The sequence below is a fragment of the Lissotriton vulgaris genome, chromosome 3_2 (assembly GCF_964263255.1).
Source record: "Lissotriton vulgaris chromosome 3_2, aLisVul1.2, whole genome shotgun sequence".
In the NCBI taxonomy this organism is placed as follows: domain Eukaryota; kingdom Metazoa; phylum Chordata; class Amphibia; order Caudata; family Salamandridae; genus Lissotriton; species Lissotriton vulgaris.
The window spans coordinates 221529437-221554719 of NC_141690.1; the positions used below are offsets into that span (position 1 = coordinate 221529437).

Consider the following 25283-nt stretch of genomic DNA (forward strand, 5'->3'; position numbering starts at 1 on the left):
AATGTGCAACTACAGAAAAGCATTTCAAGAAGATGTCCCAGAGATGATGCTCGAGTTTACTGGTACTCCTGCACCTTCTGCAGTCTGATTGGTTGACATATGGCTGTCAAGGGCAGGTCAAGTGTGAAGCTTTAATAGTCACGCCCGGCATCACACTGTGCACTTCCTCGCACAATGGAAAATAAGGCTGCAATTATTAGCAAGGTTGTATGTACCAAGACATACACTAGGCCAAGCATCTGTAGGGCATTCTAGGCTAAATGCCTCCACATGTTCTGCATGCCGACAATTTTTAATGGCCGTAACTACATATTGCAGATGCCTACAGCAAGACTGAGCGTGCGGACAAAATTATATATACATATATGTATGAATTTTATGCTTGCGTCCGTGGAAAAAAAACCGGTCCATTTCGTTTAGATTGGAAACAGGTGTTGGCACCTTTTTAACATAGCTTCCATGTTACAGCTTCTCACACAAGCGGGCACCAGAGCTCCGTCAGAAACAGGGGGCCTTTGTGTTCGTAGCACATGATGGAATGATAAACGCACTGCACTCACAAATCAAATTAAACTACCAAAAAGTAACAAAAGGCCTGTAAAAGAAAGAACATGAGCTTTGTAATTCAGAATATCAATTTGGTTTATCACTCCATGGTGAAGAAGGCAGCAGTACCACGAGCCACAAATCCAGTGCCCCAGCCTTGCTCCTTTCCTATAGAATTTTCCAGAGAATGCTTGTTGGGGATAACAGTGAACATAAGCTGTGGTTTCTAGCTGGAGTGCAAAAACATGCAAGTAAAATCTTTATCACTAGTCAATCACTGTCATAGTCATCTGATCCTGCTGCCCTGGGAGTAGGAGTTTGGCCTGTTTACCATTTTGAACTTTCAGGGGTGAACATTTGTAGAAGAAACTGTGGGCCAGACCACTGTTCATTTATAGGCAGCACACATTGCCCTACAATAGGTTAACAGACAAATGGCAGGACTAATTCATTAAAGCCACTTGTCATTGCCTAAACATCATTTACCCACTTGCTAACCCCAGGATATGCAAGAGGGACTCCACTGTATGACAGGTACAACCTGCTACACAATGGGTTACCCAACACTTGTCCCTGGAGGACAAGTCCATGACTACTGCTAGCTTTCACACTCCCAGCAAAGGGGAAGTATACGTCTTCTTCACTACCAGCATTCTGGCAGGTGCTCTCTGAACATAAAGGAACAGTCCCTTCTTAATGGCCTTATAGCTGATAACTGATCAAGAGCCTTCATGTCACTATTGTGACGTACTGTGCTATAGAATCAAACTGACCCTTTTCTACACATCTTTTAATTCACGTATTCTGCCCCACACAGGTATGTCTAAAAAGAAAATGGAGCCAGAGGAACCCAGAACCAGAACTTTCAGTGAATAGTTTGAAGGTCCAGGAAAAACAATTTGCCATCGACCGACTGGAATTTCCTATAAGATCAGATCAGTCAGAAAGAGATGGACTTCGACCATAGCATAATACTGTAGATTTGTGTTGAATCATAATGATTTTTTACAGCCACAACTCATTTTACAAATCCCCCACAAAAAGGTTCCTCCAGAATTTTGGCTCAATTTACCTAACAGAAGCTTTTGCAGACCAAAGAATGAGTTTTACATTTCTATGGTTCCATGTGAACAACAAGCACATACCCCAGCTATTGCATTGGAGAGACACAGAGGCCTGTATTTCAGATCCTGTGTTGTAGTAAATACAATCAGCAATAAGGAGCATTTGGTAACATTCACTAGTTCTATAAATAAAAAAACATGAGATGCGGGACACAGCCCCATAACATGAAGACTCTGGTAACAGCTAGAGAACGATCGAATTAGGATCTGTACACGTTCTACGCGGCAAATGAAAAGCCACCAGCTGCAACAGCCTGCGACTGTGGCTATGGGACATAATTCGGTCAATACATCTTGGGCAAATTACATGGTGGAATGAAGGATCAGCAGGTCTGTGCTTTCTCCACCAGACAAAGCATGAATAGGAGCGATTACTAAACAAGATGTTAGCCCCACTCTGAGGAAATTAAACCAGACTCCCTATGCCTAGTACACAAGACCGTGTACAGGAGATGACCATTATTCCTTTCCTCAATGTCACATGCTATATACATCAACTCACAGCCTATGTTTCCCTGAGGCAACCTTGATCTCCATTCCAGAGGCAACAAAGAAATATGAAGCTATTTTAAACTCTGGAGAGTAGTTGAAGTATTGCTCTAACAACAGTAGCCTGATTACTCGCCGTGGCCCTACAGTACAGTGTCAAAAGCCTATGGGCATGAGTTCTGCATAACTTACTACAAAATACAGAGAAAAAAAGTCATGTCATTCTCTTGGACTAGCATCTATAATAAACTCTTGCGACGGGCACTAGCAGGGGCCAGACGGAGACAATGGGTTTCTACTGGTTAAAGATCACCGTGATAAGGGAACGGAGCCCCTCCCACACATCTTTCTTTATTTTCCCATAGACTCCTCTCCATGCACCACCACTTGAGATCGGAGTATGTAAAGCCAGACTGAAGTCAACATATGATCAAGTTGAGTCAGTTATCATGTGTGGACCCTTTCAGTGCATACTACCAAATAGACCAACTGCATGCTGCTGTAGTGGGGTACACTTACCACCTGTCTAGCTTACTACACACATGCACTACATTTTGGTGTCTTTGAATAACAACTGATCACAATGTGAAAGCTAACATTAGCTAACAAAGCTACCAGCCTCATAGGATACTCTGACAGCCAAAGTGCCCCTGTAGCCCAATGCTGAGCCCGTGCGGAATGGTTCAACAGCAGCTCAGTTGCCTTATGTCTTCTTGACGTGTGGATGTTGAAAATTTCACCTTCATGCCGAGCTTTACAGAGCAGTGCCCATACCATTCAGACACTGCTCTGTCAATCACATTTACACTATGGTGTACATTTGTGCACACCACGGACTCCAGGGGACCCACTGAGAGCGGCAATTAAGGTAGCCATGGGAGGGAAGGAGGTCTTAATATCCTTTATACTGCGTGAGCTTTCTGTGTGAGTGTTTGACTGATTGTGAGTGTTTAACAGCTTGTGTGTGCGTTTACGCGTGAGGGAAAGTGGAAGATATAGAATCTGGATAGCCTACGAAGGTGTTTTAAAGAAAGTGTGCGGACTGCTTTGTATGTGCATGTATGTTCTTTAAGATGGGGAATGGATGAACTGGGTATAATTCCAAGACATGTCCAGCAAGCAGCAAGACTTGCAGAATCCATCCGTTGTACTTGGTGAGTTCTTTTAGGCTGTCCTGTCACTGTGGGCACCAAACCCCTGTTAAATCATCAATCTGAAAAAAAATGTGGGCTGTGAGCTGAGATTGCTTATGTGCCAGAAGACACCACAAGTCAGTCTTGATTATTTGAGGCCTTAAGCATATTTCCATGTGTTACGTAGGATAGGTAGAACCAGGACCCTAGAAGTTCCTGGATGGTTGTGGCTTCAAGCAGAGGGTGGCAGATAGTAAGTATTCTGTAGTATGGTGGCAGTAATGCATGAATAGTAATACTGTTCAAAGAATGTGATGTCATCTTTAGGGATAACGAGCTAAGATAATGAGATGTGCATAGTGTTACAAAGAATCTACCCCAGAATATTTATCTACTGACCTTCTGATACTAACTAACAACGATATAGGAAGACCAGGAAAGAGGGAGACATGATTACATATCTATCTTCATGCTTGGCTGAGCCACGCCTTGGCTGGTAGATTCGTGACTCATAACGAGGGATAGTTGTGATGTTTGACAAACCCCCTTCCAAAACCTAAACATTTTTGCCATTGACTGGTTTCCTTAGTGCTTAAAAACCATGAACTAACACATGTCCCACCCATCACTGCCTCTCCTCTGCTCCGCACACCCACTGCAGATCCAGTAGGACACAGTGCTTGTCCAGTGAACAGCAATGACCTAAATTAACAGACTAAAGTACCAACACCCAATACCCCACAGTGCGGAGATCTCATTATGCTGGCCTACAACACCATGCAGGCCCAACATAACCCACAGTGATGACCAATTTGCACTGTTTCTAATTTGTCAAACTCATTCTGAGGGTTCTTTCACATGGTCTGATCTGGTCAGTTCATATAAATAGAATAGGATGCATGAATATGCCCATTGTGTATAATAAGAAATGAGATTCAGCGCTTTGAATGAGGATCTCTTGAAAACTATGGTGCTAAAGGAGGGACGGCGCCCAGGATTGTACAAATACTGTTTGGTGTTACCTGGTTTAAAAGAAAAAAATGGTAAAGCAGTAGTCAATGAGTGAGCATTTTGAAGCTGCTACGCCAGGTTTTCCCCTGCAATCTTCTTTCATGTAGTAAAGATAGGTGGAAGGACATTGACCACTTACATTACAGACCCCCGATGTATACATGTCAATATATTGGGAATACCCAAGAGTTAATATTAGAGAGAAACATTTAAATTTTATTTTTGGTTAGCTTTCTTGAGAATGAAGGAAAAAGGATGAAAAAGATAAAATATAATTCAAAGCTAAAAGTCTCCTCTGTTTCACAAGTTTTCGCATGCATGCCATTATGAACTATGTGCTATTCTTCGTGAGCTCATCCTGATCTTTTCGTGGTCTGTGTTCTCTGTGAGGAACAAGGTACTGAACAAAGATGTGAAATTCCAGAGGCAAGGTCTGATAGGGCTGAACCAGGACCCAACATCACTGGCACAAGTACCTTGGTGGCCCAACATCACTCAGTGCGGACCTAAATCACAGCAATGGCTCATGACATCAGACAAGGAAGGTTAAAAAAATCCCACAGCGTTGAGCAGTTTGAAAACATTTCTGGCCAAAGACCACGCAGAATACGTCGACATCACTTTAAGTGCAATGGGCTGCATACATATTTTAGTGGGTAATAACCGCAAAATGGCTATTAGTTATGTCACGTGCAGAGGGAAATTTGGAATTACAAACAAGGACAATGCAAGTACAAAATGAATATACATCCAGATGGAAGAAGTGCCATTGTATCATATCCCACCACTAGCCCCGACCACTAGCCACACCCGTAACTCAATTTGATGAGTACCTGCACTTATTTTTTTTCCATTTAAAGCACAGCTTTTAGGTCAAGTCCCCATTCTCTGAAATAAACTCTGATTGCAGATGAAAACCTGTCTTCCTCTCGCCCCTTCTTTGGAAAACTTTGGTGAAATGTCATGTTCTCTGTGCATACATCGTTCAATGCCTAAAGATAATAACTGGAGACGTGACGACACTGGGTGGTGTCTAAACAGGACTGATATGGTGAACTGATAATCCATGCACACTTCAAACTGGATCCCTTGACCAGAATTTACTGAATGTTGCAAGTAGCTCGTCTAGCTGCCTTGCAGATCTGAGCATTAGGGACATGCTCATGAAAAGCTACAGAAGCTGCCAGAGTTCTGCTTAAGTGAAGGGAAGCTTGCCTCTTAAATCTCACAACTACTAAAGAAACAGGACAAAATTTAAGAGATACGCATTTATAGAAAACGGTTTACAAATCATTTCACCGACTAAGTAACTAGCAGTCTATGTATTTAACAAAGCGCATAGTTTTTTTTTGGTCTCAGAAATTCATGTTAAGCATCAAAAATTAGAATTTGCATCATTATGTTTCTCCTTGAAGCCCCACTACAGAACTGTTGGCCAGCACTGTTAAAACTCTGTGCTTTCATGGGAAGTGGAAAGAGGATCATCATGGTGGCAGGCAGCACTAAGCCACAGGCATAAAGAGGAGCAAAGTGGGCTAGCACAGGCAGGGAAAACACAAGCCATGCAGACCTTTTTCTCTTCCCCCTCGGCACCCCAGCTTCCTCTCCAACTTCAGACTGAAGAAAACACTGTAGAAATGTGTGTAGTTAATGATTAGGGAGTGCAACCCTTATAACTGCTTACAGATTTCTGGCACCGCTATCTTTATTGCACCCTGCGGGAGCAGATGCTTGTGTGTGTCTGGCGGTTATAGGATAATTCACTAGGATAAATACATATTGCATTTAAACCCAGGAATGCTAATACAGAGTAAAGATGTTTTTCTTCCTGTGCAGTGTTCGGCTCCGCTACCGGAGTCCCAAATGGTGTGGTAAGCCACAGAACCCATTACTCTTTCCTCCTGGTAAATGCATAGTTGTATTCGTTTTTGTGGATAATCTGCTTATTCTACTCTCCCTCCCATCTCCGTTATTATTAAGTGTTTTAAGGATTATCTCTTTGGTGAGTAGGTGCACACATTGTTGGATCAACTTGTGCACTCGGCCCGATACATTTCCTACGTGTACCGCATAATTCTTCAGTTGGGCTGCAGAGCATGGTAGGCACTTCTTGTTAAAGACAAGCCACAGGTGTGGTAACATGGGTTACACATTATGCTGCTCCATGCCTGCCCATTCGTTCAGCTCTTTACAAAAAAAGAAACAAAATCATCAAATGTGGTTTAACTGGCTAATTTTTTTTTAACTTAGTGTTCATAGATTTTATTAAGCCACGAATGCAGCGTTTCGGCTCCCTTTTTTGTGAGATCAAAATGAGAAAAGATGGACAGTAAAAGTGTTTGGGACTACTCCAGTCTTGGTTGGCTTAGCAGATCAAAGCAGTGGTTGAGGATTTGTCAATGCATCCTCCAAGTATGAGATTAGTGGAGTTGGAGAGGTGTGACGAGGAAAACTCCAGCAACCTGTTTTTGACAGGGTTATATGAAGGGCTGTCAGGTGGTACGTCTTAGATGTCTGGTCAGAAAAAGATGTCCGATAACCACTTTATGTGGGTTGAGGCCTCAGAAAACCTTATGAGGGCTAAGAAGAGGTCTTCAAACACCTGCGAAACATCAATAAATCTGTTTCCTGGATTCATATCTTGTAGAAGAAACTCCCAGCATTATATGCATCGGACATGCAGAGATCACATGCTGAAGCACTTGTAATTTTTAATTGTTTGTGCAGATGGACAGGAGGCTAAAGGAAGTAGACTTCAAGCTCTGGGTCAGTTTTGAAGGCTGGAAAATGTTTGAGAGGTAGTGCTCGGAGCACCAATGCAGCGATGACGGTACTAGTAATTGGTTATTGCACAGTGACCTTTATTGGCAGTCAATGGCAGTCTTTCAGGGCAGACGTATTATGATTATAGTAATGTTGGCAAACATAGGCAAGTAGAATGAGCATAGTCTGTGGGTTTATTTAGTAGGCCTGCATACATGGAACGAGAATAGTCTAAGCCGGGCCCAACCAATATGAGGCTCTTAAGTGGTATTTTGATGTAACTGTAATAATTTGCGGACAATTCACTTTATACAGAAGACAGTGTACACCAAAAACAATGCTTTGGGACCTGTCCCTTGTTCAACCACTACTGACAACCAGGGAAATGCTGCAAAGTCAATTGGGCATGGTGCCACCATGGTGTGGTTGTGGAGAAGAATCTGGCTGAGGGGGGATTCAGAACAAGAAAGTGGGGGCCGATTTCCCCTCTAACCCTCTGCAACCCACATAACAATCTAAAAGAAAAGGAACATGGATATTGTCTGACACAAACAACTTATGTGGTGCCCTTAATTACCTCTTATATGACCTTTGTTTCCAGTGTCACCTTGACAACATGGAGTCCAGCTCATTTTGCCTTTCACACATGATTAAGCTAGCTGTCTCCAAAAGTCAAACTCTTGATGAGCATGGCCTACAAATAATGATGCTGCGAAATTTCTCTCCACATCACATAGCATTTTACAAGCTCTCTTTTCCAACACAATATCAACAATATTGACCGACATGATGGTCTGATAACCTAGCAGCCCCCGTATATGCTCTAAGAAACCAGTAATGTACGGAAAAGTCAAACAAATGGTACGGTCTAATTCTAAACTTCCATTGTGAAGATTCTCAAGCTATCTCAAAACTCAACCAAATCTTTTTTAGCTACCAAATGTAAAACAGTTGAATAGTAGATAAGCGCATTTTTGAGGGTATTTTCAAAAAACCACAGTGAGGGTAATTATTCAGCAAGATGTAACCATGCGCAGAAAGTCACGAGCTGTCATAAATACAGTTGTCCTAAAGTAGAACTTCAAGTTGCACCTTTTAACACGCTGGCCTGTTGTTGCTGAAAGAGAACACAAAAGCTCAACCCACCAGCACTTGGCAGGTATCACCCACTTTTTTACTTCTCTTCACCCATTCGACAAACTAATGTCTCCACAGACTTTAAGAGGTCGCCCGCTTCTCAAACATGTATAACCCTACAAAACGTGTTCATTTTTCATTTACCTTAATGACCCTCTTAAACACCTGACCTCACACACATTTTTGAGTCCTCCAGGGATTGACAGATATGCAAATGGAACACTCAAACATAATTTTAGGTGACACTAATTACAGAAGAAATAAAAAAAAAAACACACACACACACAAATCAAGGATTTATTAGTGGTCTGTTCCAGAAACAATTTTTAGTGGTCTGTAGGTGAGTTTGCGGCTCATTAAAAGTGCCAAATCTGCTATGTTTACAATCTTCTTGAGCCCACCAACACTGAAACTGGTGTTGTGGCACCAAGAGAGGATGAAAAGCAACTAACTGAAAGAAATGTTAGTTACTTGAGTGGGAAGTCAGGTTTTCCAAGCCTTTTGGAAAGAGATGGTAGGTACCACATATGGCAGATGTCCTTTAAAGGTGATTATTCTCAACTGGACCCAGTAACAATGTCACCAGAAAATTCTGTTTCTGGTCTTTTACTACGCTTTTCCAAACATCTGCATTCGGGTAGCTCAATCTTAGAGGTCCAGTAGAAGGAAACTACAATTTTCAAAAAGAATTAGTTTGTTGAATGAAGGCCACACACTGGAAACACAGCGATCTGGTTCCATGAAGTCCTCGTGGCCTCTTTTTACCAGACTCATTTTACCAAGATGAGGACATTCGGCCCCTTGCATACAACTGGTCAGGACTTTAGTCTAAACATGGGCGAAGGAAAAGATTCGGTGCCTGAGCCAAACAAACGACAAAGCTATCGAGCCCAGCTCAGCACTTTTATCATTCTACATCTTTTAACACAACAACCAAGATGGCCGCCACACTATTTTCTCCACGGTACCTAGCTCCTGCAGTAAAGTCTGTTCATTAGTCTGCCTGTTTTCGTTCCTACTGTAACGTGTTATTTCCAGAGGCATGCCTTCTGGGAGCAGTTACACACGGGCATGCTTGCTGGGATGATTTTAGTCCAAGTTAGACTCCTGGAGGAGAATTACATAAAGCCTCCAGTTCACAAGGTCGCAGTGAGTAATGGTGTTTGCGCTCTCCGCAACATAAACAAATCCGCGCGCCATAACTTCAGCATTTATCCTGCGGGCTGACAAGCTGTTGGTTTTATAACACTGCGGCATTATTTCAAGTAAACAAAAGATCCTCCTCATGGCGCAGATTTTCAAAGGGAAAAGTCGCAGCATCTGCCAGACGCATCAGACGCCCTTGTGAGGGCCAACTGGAAACCCGGCTCAGAACCAGGAAGCCGGGCTTTCACTGGTCTCCCAAGCATTCAAATGACCGTGGCAGTTCTTTTAAAAACATGCCTTTGGTGAGGAGTTTAACACCTGGAAGCACAGCCACTCGCAGGCACACAACCTTCAGCACACACAAACACTGCTTCCTTGCAATCACAACTGGCATTTCTGTAAAGGAAAACCATTACCCTGAGTGAGGGACTTCTGTAACTACAATAAGCCGCCCTTTTCTACTAACATTCTTGTAAGCAACACTGCATGACATAACACTAATGTATCGAGTTCTTTGTAAAAGCGGATATATAGGCAGAGCAGACATTCAACACGTCACTATTTAGAAAATGTGCTAGGTCAAGTCAGAGAGGATGGGTTAACATTGCCGTTCAGGACTTCCGGTCACAAGACACAGTTCCTTTCCTGGTCGGGTAGTTCCTAAAATCCAACCATAATGCTGGTCGCACAGGTTCCTATTTCTAGCTTCCACAAAAATAAAAAAAAACACTGAGGAAGGAATGCGTGCGCCAACTGAAGAGGTTGAGGTTACACTAAAAAGAGCATGGGGCTTTCCCCAAAAGTCTCCTCATATATGCTATTATCCTTTTATATTTTGCATACATTCCAACATTTTGGAAGAGGAAAGCGGGAGATTTAAAAAAAAAAAAAATAATTGAGAGAATGTATTTCTCCCATTGACTTCTATTGAGGGCAGGGCCTTAATCGGATCTATTGTCAAGTGTGGAACTTGCAAGTTTGCTGCTGCCAGGTCGGATTTCAGAAAAGCAAAAATACACTTTTTAAAACTTGACAGGAGCACGGAGAAAAGCGCTATGGCTGGCAGAGAGAGCGTGAAAAAAATGTTGTGCACCAGCCTGTGGGAGCAAGTTATTGGTGGTGCATACTCTAAATCACACAAGACTAGTCCCTGTTGGCTGAAGCTCGAAGAATCAGGTTTTTGCATGCAGGAATCAGGAGGCGGGAGACAAGCCTTAAAATCGGTAGTCTCTCGCCTGATTTGGGAGGGTTGGCATGTATAATTTTTGACTGATCCATTACATACTTACCATTGTCTTATGGCGTGCACCTGTCTCGTTCCTTCAAAGTGGAGACGAGGTTGGGATGCCCTGCAAATATTGGGAGTGACCAGTGAGGAAACCCACGGCCGAAGTTGAACATTCACAATGAGATGGCGCATGCGTTCAACACTGCACAGCTCAGGAAGCGGACACAGAGGTGTGGTCTGCAGTATGGCGTGTTCAGCCATCATGTCTGTGAAAAGATTTTTTTCCCCCCATCACAATGAGTACATTCACGCCCAGGAGGCAGGGCTGACATATTTCATCATAAGAAAAAGGCAGTAACTTCTATGTTGTTTTGGGAAAAGTCCATTCCCTGATGCTCAGAGAGTGCTAGTAATTATTGGACAAATTGATGATCTCTCTGTGCATCCAATGACCAGCTGTAGGAAGGCAACACATGGCCAAGGAGGGACAGGAGCCACAGAGCTAGCTCTTATGCGAAGGCATGCAAGTTGAAGGCACCATGCTGCAAGATACGGGACATGTGCAGCTATCCAAGACAATGTTCAGCTATCCAAGCCAATCAACAAATCCAGTGAACCAAAAACCGAATACATTGGAAGCTGTTAATAAAATTACATTCCTTTGAGAATCTACGTCACTATGCTTGGAAGCAAGATGGAGAACGAGCAACTCGCTCCCTCCTAGCTCTAGCTATTCTCCAGCCATGACCGACGAGAGGTAGTCAGAAAGGCAGTTAGGAATGCGATGCTACTCCGGGTGGAGACCTTGCACCTGTCTAAAACTGCAAATTACCCAACAGAGCGCACAGGAGATGGAGGTCCATGTCCTGCTCGTCTCAGCCACAATTGTCTCACGGAATGCACGTTGGGCAGTCAGCGCTCTCAGCTGCATTTTGGCACGGCGTCTCTCACGGTGGAGCATGCCGCCAAAGAAAGGACAGAAGTTGTGGCGCCACCACAGCGTGCAGCCGGACAAGGCTGCCTGAAAATGGATTGCAGCAGCACAGGAGTGAGAAAAGCAGAGGCAAATGCCCACAAGGACTCAGAAATTCGTTCTCAAGCTACAGCATCGAAGAAGGTACTTAATCAGGGAGACCACCAGTGGGGGCAGCAAGTGTTAACAACCCAGCCACCGCCCTCAATTGCAGATTTGTTAGTCCCAGCAAAAGTGCATACTCGGTCACTGGAAGAGCTCTCTTGCACTCCTCTAATTAGGCTGAAGAGATACAAAGACGCATGGCTGTGCAGTCAGACTACAGGAGCTAGAGTTACTAGCTACTACACAGATCAGTGTGGGGTGCCCAGTGGTGGAAGGATGCTCCTTGAGTCTTGTGATGACAGGTCTGAATGTTGTCTCGTCTGGTACAGGCGATGATGTGACCATGGGGGAAGAGTGTCTCTGGTAAAGTGCATCAGGGTTTGTATCCCCTGACACAGCTTCCGTGCTCATCACTGACCCTGCTTCCTCCCTGGGGCCTGAACTTGATATGGAGATACAGAGCCTTGATCGGAGAGTGTCACTCCTATGGCCCCTTGATAACGGCCTCTACAAATATAGGCCTGTAAAGATAGTATCGGAGGATTACAAACTTTGGTGGGTTCCCCCCGACTATGGGAATAAATTCTTCTCACTCTCCGATGGTCCAGAATCCTCCAGCCCAAGTCTCAGCGATCTGGTCGATGACCTACACTCCTCCACGTCAGCGGTTAGCTCAAGCAGCACACTTGACGAGCCTTGTGTCACATCCAAACAAGTGAAGCATTGAAAAAAGGCAGGGGGAAGGGGGTCCAAAGAAGGGAGTTGAACTGGAAAAACGGGTCCCATGTGTCCTGGACCCTGAAATGGGATTATTCTGCAAATCAACAGGTTTATTCTGAGGATCTCACTCAGCAAACAATATCACCTTCTCAAAAGGGTAATCAACTGACTTCCTTTAGAAGGATCGGGAGAGCCTCCGCTTGGGCTAATCTATAACTTCATAAAACAACTTCAAGAGGAAGCCCATAATGACAGTCCCAGGACGCAATTAGACACAAAAGAACTGCAAGGGAAAATCAGGAAAGCTAACAAAGCCTGTGTAGAAATAGGGGATATGATTTCCTCAGTGGAAGAGCATGCTGCAGCACTGGAACTCGATGCTGGGCGCACTTAAAGGTCAAACTGATGTTCAACAATCCCAGATGACGGAAATACTCTGTAAAATGGAGTATTTTGAAAATAGACAGCGAAGGAACAATCTGAGATTTATGGAACTTGCAGAGGGAGTGGAAGATAGCAATATTAGGGGCTTTGTGTTAAATCTGGGCCTTCCCTGACCAGACCACATGGAAAAGGGACTTCGAGGTTTAGCATGTACATTGCTTTCTTAGCATGTACATTGCTTTCCACTGATGCTTAAAAACGTGGCGAGCAAGCCGATAGACCCAGAGCTATCATGGTGTACTTTGGGGGTTATTTACTCCGGTAAGCAATGTTCGAAAAGGCTCGGCCTGAAGCCAAAAGGAGTTATAATGGTCATACCTTTTTTGCCCAGCCTGATTTTTGTCCCACCACGGTGGAGAGGAGATGGAAGGCTCAGACAGCTCATTAAGGCATTTCAGGATCTCGGGTGAGGGATTCTTGTTGAATCCAGCCCAGTTGAAGGTTAATTTCAAGGGCAAGACTAAGACATTCACTTCTGAGGTGAAGGTTAAGGAATATTTGAATGACCCAATGTTGACTCCTATTCTTGCTGATGAGTAAAATTGAAAAGTTTCCTTGGGCAGGTCTGATCATAGCCCGCTTATATTAGAGATAGCAGTGATGGGACTGGGCAAGAATACACAGGATTGGTCTTTTGAGCAGGCACTACTTACTGGCTTATCTGGCACATAAGTAACTGGAATTTATGGAGGATAACAAAGGGAGAGCCCCAGTTGGGGTAGTGTGGGATGCTTTCAAGGCTTGTGTTCGGGGAAGACGCTTAGCTTCAGCTTGAATAAGAAAGGAAAGAGAAGCATTGGCTGCTGAAGATGAATAAGGGTCTGGGGAACGCCGAATCACAATTCATTTTGGCAGCATCTGAGGGGCAGAACATTGAGGGGGCACAACACAAAATGTCAGTTTCTAAAGCTTTGATCAATGATACATCGGCAAAAAGGCGGCGAATAGATGCTTTGTCTGGAAGAGTGAGTGTTAGGAGTATAGCGAACGGATGGGACACCTGTTAGCCATTCACACTAGACAAAAAGTGATGCAAGGCGAGCTAACCGAACAGAGGGATTCACAGGGTGGCCTGGCACTAACTTAGAGGGGATACATAAGGTTTTCCGGGGTTGTTATGAGAGGGCCTAGAGAGAGAAAGAGGGGCAGGAAGATGGGGATTTATTGTAGTATCGGAAGTCAGTCCCATTTGCTAAGTTGAGTGCCGAAGATGAGGATTTCTTGGACACTCCTCTGTCTTGGGGAAAAAATTCAAGCTGCCATAAAAAACCTACCCACTGTAAATATAGTTGTGCTCTTGAAAAAAGGTAAACCTTCACAAGAGCCAGGGTCTTACAAGCTGTTTACTCTGATCAATAGTGACACGAAGATATATTCTAAAGTATTCGGCATGCACTTGAGTCAAATTGTAGGTAAGGTTATTCCCCCAAGAAAACATGGCTTTATACCCGGGAGGGGGACCACAGATCACACTTACTGGTTAATTACTATCCTGGACGCCTCTGCTGTTTCTGCGTCTGCCCCCCATGGGGTAACACCGAAAAAGCGTTTGATAGGGTCTCCTGGAAGTATTTATGGACAGCCATCGGTCAGTTTGGAATTGGGTCTAGATATATCAAGGCAGTAAGATCAGTCTATTGTAGGCCCACTGATGTGCTTCAGCTGATGGTGGGGCTAGTCAGGGGAAATTCAAAGGGGTACAAGACAGGGGCATCCTTGTTTTTTTCACATTATATATTAATCCCTTAATTTGGAAGCCAGATACTAATCCCTCGATAGTACCTATGCAATATCATGGGTGGGAAATCTCTGGCGCCAGCTTGAACTTTATTAGGCTCGGCAAACTAGCAAGCATGACATTCTAAAACCACATTTGATCTACATTACGCGCCCAGAAAAATTGCCAAGTGGGGGGGGGGGGTTTGGTTAGTACTTGCTGTCCACGCTGTCAACATCCAGGTGCAGATCTGATATATATGTTTGGTATCTGTCCCGCACAAGAACCGCTTAGGAGTGACATCACTAGGTTCTTTGACACTAGGTTAAAAGTCAAAATCATTTTAACTCCCCAGCTTATCTTGCTGGGGGTACATGGCGGCTTCCTCTCAGCTGTTCACCCATGTTGCCATGGTTGCAGTCTTCTCTGTATTGCACCAGCCTGGCCTGAATGCACCCCCAACCTTCCACCAATGGCTAGCACACTTGATAGCGATGTATAATCTGGAAATGTTTCTGTATGTACGAAGAAGCAGGAAGCCTAGCAAGAAGGAAAATGGGTTTGGGCTTCTCTTTTAGACTAGCGTGCTAGCCAATCTCACGACCCAATCACCAACTTAATAGGATTACCAGGTAGCATGATACTATCCCAAAGCAGCTTTCTTACAACCGGCATGATGGAATCTGTAATAATAATATCCATTAAAGAGGGTCACACTTTACTGTATGTGTGGTTTAAGACCTATTGGTTTACGTGAGGGATTTACAGCTACCCAGGAAAATAAGTATGGGCATTTTATATCGCACTGCATGCACTTTATGGTTCAGTTGTACTATATACCGCTATATGATGGGGATTGAGGGTTTTTTGTATGATGAATATAAAGAATGCTTATCTTTCTTCAATTTTATCATTCCTCACTATAATCCTTGGTATGTATCAGTGGTATTATCCTCTTGTGTTGATTTTATGATAAAATCTGCAATAATAATATTTAAAAAAAAGAGAGAATCTACATCACGATGTAAGAATATGTTTTAGCCACTACTCTACAGAAACAAAATCTTACCGAAAATGGAACACAATCCTATGCCCTCTTGTCTGTGGTGCACCGATTGTACCATATAATTAGTGAATTACAAAACTTCTGTTGCCTTTATTTTATTTGCAAGATTTGGAAACTAAATTATATATTAGCTCCTATCAGCAGCAAAGTGTTACCCATCAACCAAGCAGTCAAAGAGGGCGGCAAAGAGGTGTAGCACTTGTAACATAAAGTCATTAGATCACATGTTGGAGGAACTCTGTCTATAATTCACTATGTGGGCTTGGTGCCACTTCATCATCATCACCTTTATCTTAACATAGAGCCAAATGGAAGAATCTGTGCTCATTTGTCCACTCAATAGTTCTGTAAATTGCTGGAGTATGACTCAATAGGCCATGATATCTTGGTCAAAATTACTAGTTAAAGAATGAGATACGATTCTCACTGCTGTGGCTGCAAATTGTTTAACACTCTAATAATACTATAATATAATAATATTTTTCTCACTCTCTTGTGGTTCTTTTATGGGACTTTTGAATATGGTGAAAGCCCCTAGACCTCAAGTGCAGCACCTTATGAATGCCTACATATCGAACTGATACAAAACCAAGGCCATATCACCGGAGTTTAAGCCTTTAAGTCTGTGCAGGAAATTGAATCTTGAGCCATGGTTTGCTTTTAATGTTAGGATATCCGATTAGGTTCTAGATTTACCAAGAAGGGCGCCAACAGGAACTGGCACCAATTCTACACTCTGACAGGGTCTAGATGGCTCAGCAGTTGCAAAGAAAATGATTGAGGAGATCAAACGTAGATACCCTGTTTGCATAATTAATAATGAGAACAAGGTGGTCGCCACCATAAGTGGTCAAAAAGAAACATCTGGTACCACACACCTTGTTTCTCATGGCTCTGCTAGACTATCTGTGTGGGAACTGAAAACACTAGCCTGGATCTCCTCTTTCTTAGTGAATTGTGATCTCATGGTCACTGTGGCTCCTTACTGCTCTTCTACTAAACAGCTTACGCGTGAGATGCTGCAGAGATCTGTTCTAAATCCCACCCTGTTTAATCATTATGTGGCTTCTTTGACAAGACTCATTCAATCTTTCAATCTGACTTGCATGATCACAAAATTACTGGGAACTCTGATACGAAAAGCAGAATTGTTCATTGGGGCCTCATGGGCTGAATCAATTTGGATGACAACTTCCTAAACTTAAATTCTGGAGGAAAAGCTGTGGTTCTTGGTGGCCCTCCTATCTGGTCTCATTGTGGTAGCCAGAAGTATTAGGATATTATCTCACAGCGAAGAGATTTATAAGAAAATGTGTAGGTCTGCTTTGGTGACGATTTATCCTTTAAAATGCAGATCTCTAAGGTCTAGTCATCGTGCTTTTATCATCTCAAAATTCTGAAAATGATTCTTCATTTTGTACTGGTGAGTTCACATTTTAACATTCCGCAAGCAGATGTTGCCTCTCATTTGGACCATGCCAAAGTCGTGTACTTAGGTCTTAATAATTGGTTCAAAAATGCTACCCCCTATCTCTTGATTTGATTGACTAAGACCAGTTCTATTTCCGAACACTGGATGAAGCTCTCTACACGTTGGCTGTTTGTGAACACGTTATTTTTAAGAGCGCCTATTTCCGTCTCAAAAATCTTCAAAACAAGAACCCATCTGTTATTTCTTGGTAATTTCAAGCTTAAGGACACATGCTTTAGAAATATAAATAAATACCCAAGTAAGAAAAAAGTTATTCTTATCGTAGAGAGCTGATGGGTTTTAAAATGTGCTGAAAAGTTGGAAAATGTGCTTGGCTGCAAGTATTTCTTACTTGCAGTAATTGGGGAGGGATTTGAAAGATATTTTGGGAGGTATGCTTAGTCCGCAAATAACTATTTGCATGAAACTTTATGCAGGAGACTCAACACCTGAAGGATAAAGCAATCCAATTGGGCAGTGAAGAAGCACTTTGTTATTAACTGTCAACCATCTGCGAGTTATGTAAATTATGGAGAAATCAGTAACAATTGTTGGATACAGAAATGTAACGAACCAGGCTATATTGTAATATATGTTGATGATATATCACCAATAACTCAAGCAGAGTATGGATGTTAATGATGGTCAACACTATATGCTCCAACATCTCTTTACAACGAAAAGCAACATACATTTAAATCCATGACCATATGAAGCAGAACTGCTTTAACTCACCAATAACAATTAGGGTGTAATTCACGTTGACACTCCCAAAGCCATTGGTGGCTTTACAGATGTAGGTCCCTGCGTCTTCACTCTCAACTTCCTTAATCTTCAGACCCTGCTGGAGGACGCGGAACCTGGTCCAGCCACTGTGGATGTTCCGTCCACCTTTCATCCACATGGTAAGAGGAGGCGGGTCCCCAATGACGGGGCACAGTAGCTTAATGGTTCTTCCAAGTCTAACAGATTGTCGGTGGATCACTTTGTCTGCAATTTGTGGTGGTCCTGCAAACAAGGAGATAAAAGATTGCTTTTTATTTTTTTTAACATTCCTAATGAATTACTTCTTTAGTGTAAAGATTATGGCACGAAAATAGTTTACATGTCTGTATAACACTCAGAGATCATGAACAATCGCTGCATTTTAATGTTTAATATCTGATGTACCCGTCTTCTCATATTTCACTCGAAACTCTCTCTCCCATTAACAGGCATCCTGTCACCATCCACTGCTCTGTTCTTTGGTGTACTTGTTGTACAGGATTTTAGTGTAAAATTCGCAGAAAATCAATAAGTACAATGTGAGAATATTTTGGAGAAGCTGTGAATCCGTAGGCACCGATTTGTGTTTAAAAGGTTTATTTTAAAAGGCTACATTTCTATCTGAACCCCTGTGCCCCAATGTCAGGGACTCGGCACATGACTATCGGCACCTCCTACATGGAGCAGGTCCTCGTGCCAGCTCCCCCTGCGACAGTTCTCCTGCCCAGCTTGCCCGCAGTCCGCTACCCTCTACTGCCGGTCTACCTCCTGCCCTGATTTTGTGCCTTCTCTGCTCATATGTCTTTCTTGCGTTCAGTTTTGCTTTTCTGCTCGTTTTTCTGCCCTCTGTTTTGCCCTCTTCTGCTCTGCCTTTTCTGCTCGTTTTGCTACCCTCCGTTTTATCTTTTCTGCTTGTTTTTTTGCCCTTTGATTGGCCTTTTCTGTTTGTTTTTCTGCCCTCCGTTTTGCCTTTTCTGCTTGCTCGTTTTTCTGCCCTCTGTTTTGCCCTTCTCTGCTGGTTTCTTCCTTCTTCCCACCGTTTCCTCAAGGCCTGACTTTTCAATGGAGACCTCACTCCCAGACAACCCCAGGGGTGACAGTGCAGCGCTCTACAAATGTTGATTGACTGACTGATGAAAAACAAAAACAGAGGAGCCTTCAAGCCTGTTATAAATGGCTGTTTCTATTGAGATAAAAGTGTTGTAGTTCAGCATCTCTTTTTTCAGAAACACTCTTAGGTATGAGTTGGAGAAACATCTAGTTTGTAGGTCCATTGTGCAGAATCCCTTGCAGATTCCTCCCACCCTCCAAGTAGAACGTGACTCATGGCCCATTTTAAATCAAACAATGGTCCACTCAAAAGTATTCCCTGAATGGGTCATGGGTCCAGCGATTCAGCCAATCGGACTGGCAAAACAGCAACGGTTCATGGTACATTTCGGTTGAGCAAGGCAGCTGAAATGTATGAAAACAGGAAGACCCATGATTCAAGTTAGTTTCTTTTCTGCTGAATATTTCGACTGGAGTAGCAGAAACCATATGAGTGCAGGAATGTTGTCTGCCATGCTTACAAGGAGCAAAGTGGCTACATTTCTGGTCAATCAATCCTACATTTAAGAACGCTGGTGCATCACCCATTGAGAGAGAATGAATCTCAACAGCAGAGATAAACCATAGACATGCAAAAAATAGATTTTTCTACAATAATTTGGGTCTCAAATAAACTAAGCGAATACAAATTCTAAACATACTATGCAAAATCATCTCTTCATGTAAATTCCAGTGGACGTCACTGCATATAGTTGTGATGTAAGGTTTTTTTCTGTACATTCCACGTTAAAAAAATACCAGCTGGAACAATTATAAGTCACTAGAAACCCAAAACAATTTCCAAAATGCAGCAGGAATTAAATGGATTTTTCCCAATTAGTTTGATTATAGATCCAAAAGCATATGTTCTTCCAACATAATCTGAGAAAATACATGTCTGAGATTTCCACCAGGTTGGCCATTTAGGAGGCAATACTGTTTTGTTGAATGAAACACATTAAAAAACAATATGCTCATTGTACCTAAATGTGTATAGGTTGAGACAGAAAAAAAGAAAGAGCAAGACAAATCCATATGTACGAGTACAGCATTTATCTATATTTTGTTCGCATTGTTTCTTCTGCTACCACTACTACTGAACCCAAAGTCGCTTGTTTTAGCACAGTGTTCTATTGACATGGGCATGGCCAAGAGGTGTGCCTGAGGCGCACAGGACTGGATCTTTGTTTTTTTAATTAAAAATTCAGTCCAAAAAAGCCCACTTAAAAAGAAAAAACTTTTATAAACACAGGTACAGGCAAAGGTCCCTGGTCCCCAATATTTAACCCTGAAAAACCTAAAAAAAAGTCACACCCAGAAGGAGATGCGCTTTAGAAGAGTTGCTAACGCTCTATGGGAACATGCAACATCCAGCTGACGAAGGGATCCCAAACTGAAGACAATTTGTGAGAGTGAAAGGGAGTGTGTTGTTAAGCACAAGGGAGGAATGTACTTTCCTTCAAAAGAGGGAGTGACTTCCTCACAACAAGAATGGTGAAAATAAAATCCGGTCCAGTTCTAGAGAAGGTGACCAGGCAAAATTAATCTTTTCCCCTCACTCCTTTAGTTCAGGAAAGACTGTAAGACCAACCTCTTAAAAGAGAACCTCATTCACCAATAACAACCCCCAATACTGTATGATGCACCACGCTGACCCCCACTTCCATCCTTAAAGTTTATACAGGATGTTTATCATCTCCACTCCTCTGCAAGAGAATTCCTGCGATTCCAGTCATCAGTTCTTTCCCAGGTTGGTTCATACCATACAAATCAAGACACTTATAAACATGTACAAGCTACCCTCAATATCTCTGCTTTCACTGTATCCTGGTGTACCTCTATCAGCACTCAGGGCTCTACATACACAGCAGGCACAGTGAAAAGCAATCCGTTTAGGTTTCATGTAGTTATCAACAGTAGTATATTTGTGTGGGCTCTCCGCCATCTCAACCATGTTTCATTGCATCAGCAATGTAAACAATGTGCTTGCCTCAAGAAAGCAAAACTCTGGACCACACAGCATGGCTTTCTCTGAACCACAGAGGCAAACAATTACAGCAAGCCACCTTATCAGAAACTCCCCAAACAGACATGGTCACATGTGCAAACAAAAGACAGAGTACATGGCTGGAGATGGGCACAGTGCAGAGGAGTTAGAACCTGGAGCTCTTGAAGACAGAGCAGCCAGTTATTGGAAGCAGCACTCTTGCACATGCAGGTTATTAACCAGTCAAACCAGGGTGATTTTTTTCTGGTATATGAGCCTATTAATCAGATCTTCTATAATTTGTTAATTTCAAATACTACTCTCAAGTATTTGGAGGGCAAGACGTAAGCAAAAATTAGCAACTGACACATGAAACAGGACTGACAAACACCTGAATGAGAGAAAATTCGCAGCAGGCTCTATCCCAGTGAGCAGTCAGTTAGGCCATGTCGGATTCATAATAGGGCCTCGTCTACTGGAGAGCAGGTAGAACTGTTGCAAGGCAGGGAAAGGGGGGAATAGCTATCAGTGGTGCAGCAGTGAAGTGGCACCAGGGCCCAAATGCCTGAAGAGCCCCAAAGGAACCTCATTACTATATTTTATGATCCAAAAAGCAGTCAAGGAGATACATTTGTCTTTCTTATTCCAAGCCTCATGGCACCTGAGCCACATCAAGGCAGATACGTTATGTGCCTCATTCCTGATGGCCCAGGAGGTGGTCCATCCTGAAGTATTAAATGGGCATTTCTTTTTTTTTTACTCCCAACGTGGTTGCTTGTGGCACTCTGCTGTAAAAAGTGTTTAACTAGAACTGAAATCCCACTCATTCACGGGTCGAAGTCAAACCATGCTACGTCCATGTAAATTCGTCTTAGAATATCATGCTGTGTCAAATTACACAAACCCCACAGCAGGCGTCCTGTTTGCACACTGGAGGGTTATCGCGGTGGGAGAGCTAAATCGTCTGCTGTATTTTTGTATCCCCTGAGCACATGCGTTAGGAAGCTAACTTCAACAGTTAAACTTTATCTCCCCTCCACCCATTGTACGAGGACAAATGTGGTCATTTAATGGGCTGCTCAGAGAATATGAGCAACAGGAATCTCAACATTGCCATGCTGCAAGAAAGGAAGCATGCTCCACCTGTCTGCAGCAGCAGCAGCTGGGACGCATCCAACTTGTGCCCCACTGCTGTCCACCACCATGAAGTCTAGCAAGCGGCGCCACTTGGCCCCACAAGACCGCATATGTCACGTCAGAGCTTTTGACTGTTCTTCTCAAGCAGCAGCAGAGAGGCGATAGAACACCAACAATTTCCAAATAGGCAACTTTAGTAGACTGCTTCAGCACGTTTAACTTTACTACAGCACCTTTAATGAAAGGGAACTAATAGCACAACAACTAAGTGGGTTACTGCATTGTTTGGCCTTTGCATTTTTCTAACAGATAATTTAAGCTGCAAATCCACAGCATTTGCTAACAAAAAAATGTGTACAATACAAGACCCACAAGCCCATCACTTACTGTTCCTGCCATCTGCATTAAATATTGTCTAGCTGGAGATATCAAGCTATGAAAGTGTTTTTTTTTTTTCATTTCATTTCAAAAAGACTATTTCGGTTCACAAGCCTCAAAAGTTTTTTTCATTTCAAGGGATGTAACAATATTTGAAAAAATACAAAACATATAAACATAGAAGGCCAAGTCAAAACAATTTATAAAATTCTAGGGAGATGTAGAGCTCGACCTCAATTCCGACAGTTTGATCTGAGTAAGGGTAGGAGATAACATAATAAATGTCTTAGGTGTGATAATGCATTGGCTAAAACTAAGCAATCATGGTTTGGGCTTCACACTATACAATTCTCAATTATACAGCGGAGGTGTAGGGAGTGGTCCCTTCCTTCTCATGCATTACTGAAAGTGATGTGTGAATTGGTCATAATAACCACATTTATCTTTACTTTTTCCAGCATCAACAGGAGTTTTCTAGTGCCCAAACACTGACTTGTGCCATACCTCCTCATGGCCTGTATAGTCGCGCCAATCTGAGAGCGAAAACAGGCTTATAGCGTAACAAGACACTCACTGGAAACACCGAAGAGACATCTTGAGTTAGGGCAAGAAACGCGGCTTGACACTTATTTCGTTTGTTAGCAGTAAAATAGCTTGTTGTGTTACAGGTCAAACGTCTGAATCCTCAACATAGCATTTCAACCACTTAAGGATAATAGAAGAAGTTTAATATAGTTGAGTAATACTTATTAGTATGGTCATTATTAATATAATTACAGCACCTTAAGAAAGACGAAAACGAAGAGACAGTGCTTATGTTTGTGATTTTTTGCCTATTTTTCACGGTGCTGTACTGTTCTTCGGCCTTGGAATAATAATGCATTTGCCTGAACAATTGGCAGTCCATGTGTGGCTGTTGCAGTTGTCTTTAAGATTAACGTGGCCCTGCCTCTCTCCGCTCCCCCAGCCGCCCGTCGTTTCCCCCAGTGACATAACTCGTGAAACATGTGATTTCAGCAACGCATTCCTGCCTGGCCTTGAACCACTTAGAATTCTAACCTGGGGAGGAGGACATGGTTCGTTCCAATGGGCCGTTCTGCGGCCTGACTAACTGGAAGGCTCCCTTAAACTTCACATATGGCGAGCATACTGGGCCCTGCTCTGGGTCCTGGGAGACCATTTGCCCTAGTGCAGTTCAAAGCGAACTTTATTAACACATTAAACATAATTACACAAGAGGAAATTCCAAGGAAGGTTGGACAGCTTGGACAGTTTTCTGGAATGGTGCGTAATTTATAATATCCACATAGTGTACTGTGGAGTTTAAGAAGATGCAAGGTAACTTTTAGGAGCCCCAGGGGTTATGTTTGCCTTTATTACTTAATACAGAACACGAAAATGTTCTCTAAAGAGGAGGGCTTTTTGAAGCACTGCTTTGCCAAATTGGGTATGCTGTTTTGAATCACAGCACCCTTTGGTTGTAAATGAGCAGAGTGGCAGGTTTATTGCTTGAAAGTATTAAGACATACCGGCCTTCACCCGGAGTAGGCCCAAGGGCAGTGTAGTCAGCATCCAACAACATGACTACTTTTCATATACCTCTTCCTGTCTGAGGCAGAATCCCATTCTGGTTCTACCTTGTTTAGAGGAACTCTTACCGCCTATCAGATAAGAAATCACGCCATGGGAAATAAAGTTATTTGTTACATATCACATAATTTAGTCAAATGGGAAAGCCACAATTTGAACGAAGGTTCCACAGTTCTAAAGGTCACGATACAACCAAGACCTCACCCATTTAATTTTGCAATATGTAGCCAGGTTTGGTGGTTTGGAATACTACTGTGCCCACTACAGCAGTCTCCAATTGACCACATTGCCTAATGTTTACACCATTGTTGTCCACTGAGTCTTATCCTTCGTTGTTGAAATGGTTATTATTGAGCTGGGTACCTAACTATCAGGGTTTAATAAGTCCCAGGTGTCACTGCACCTTGCACAACTGACGTCTGTGCCACTACTTTCAACAGTGACAAGACAGCAACACCTGGGAGAATGTGCACTTTACAAATATGCATGTTACGTCACAGTGGCTTGTCGAATTACATCAGGGGTCTGTATGAAATTACTGTATCTTCTCATGCTAATTGTTTTTTTAATCACTATAAACGGTAGTTGATCGTTCACGTTTTTACGCACCTCGGTGCAGTAATTTGGAACTTGTAACTAAGGTAAGTCACAATCAAGAGAATGAAAGTGGCAAGAAATGTACACATACTACTTATGTTTTCAGCAGACCTGATTAGGTTTTGTTCTTCGGAAAACATACTCGAACAGTTACTTCGGCACCAGAGTGAAACATTATTGACTTCAAAGGCTGGGGTGAGGTCAGGTAGCCACAGGTCCAGGCAACGGCAATATTTGTTGGCTCCAACTTTTTATTTACAGTTGCAAATCACTGCCGTCATCGACGCAGTTTACCAGAGCGAACCCTCTGAATGTGCTCTTAAGTATTTTGCCACCGACTGTGAAGAGGCCTTCCAAGCAGCTGCTCCTCGGCCTGTGGGCCGGCTCCCCGCTCGCACAATATCCCTGCACCGATTTCATTTCACTCACTCAACGATAGGCCGCCCGCCCGCCCGCCAGCCTCTGCAACGATAAGCGCCAGCCCAGACGGCCCCGGGCCGTGTTTGTAAACAGAGATCAACGCGGCAGATTCGGACCACCCACCCGCCTCAAACGTTGTCATCTTCGGTTATTGCTTCGGAGTCCAGGCACTCCGGCATCCCCGGGCAATCTATGCATCTCACTTATGACAAACAGACCGCGCATGTCCTTGTCACATTAGAGCCCG

General features: G+C 43.0%; 1 protein-coding gene across 1 annotated transcript in view; it reads right to left on the reverse strand.

Annotated features, from left to right (window-relative positions):
* FGFRL1 (fibroblast growth factor receptor like 1) overlaps positions 1 to 25283 on the reverse strand; it is a 314060-nt gene that overhangs the window by 148532 nt on the left and 140245 nt on the right. Inside the window, exon 3 of the mRNA XM_086964243.1 lies at positions 17809 to 18081. Within this exon, the coding sequence (XP_086820369.1) occupies positions 17809 to 18081 (273 nt within the window). The remainder of the gene's footprint in view (positions 1 to 17808; positions 18082 to 25283) is intronic.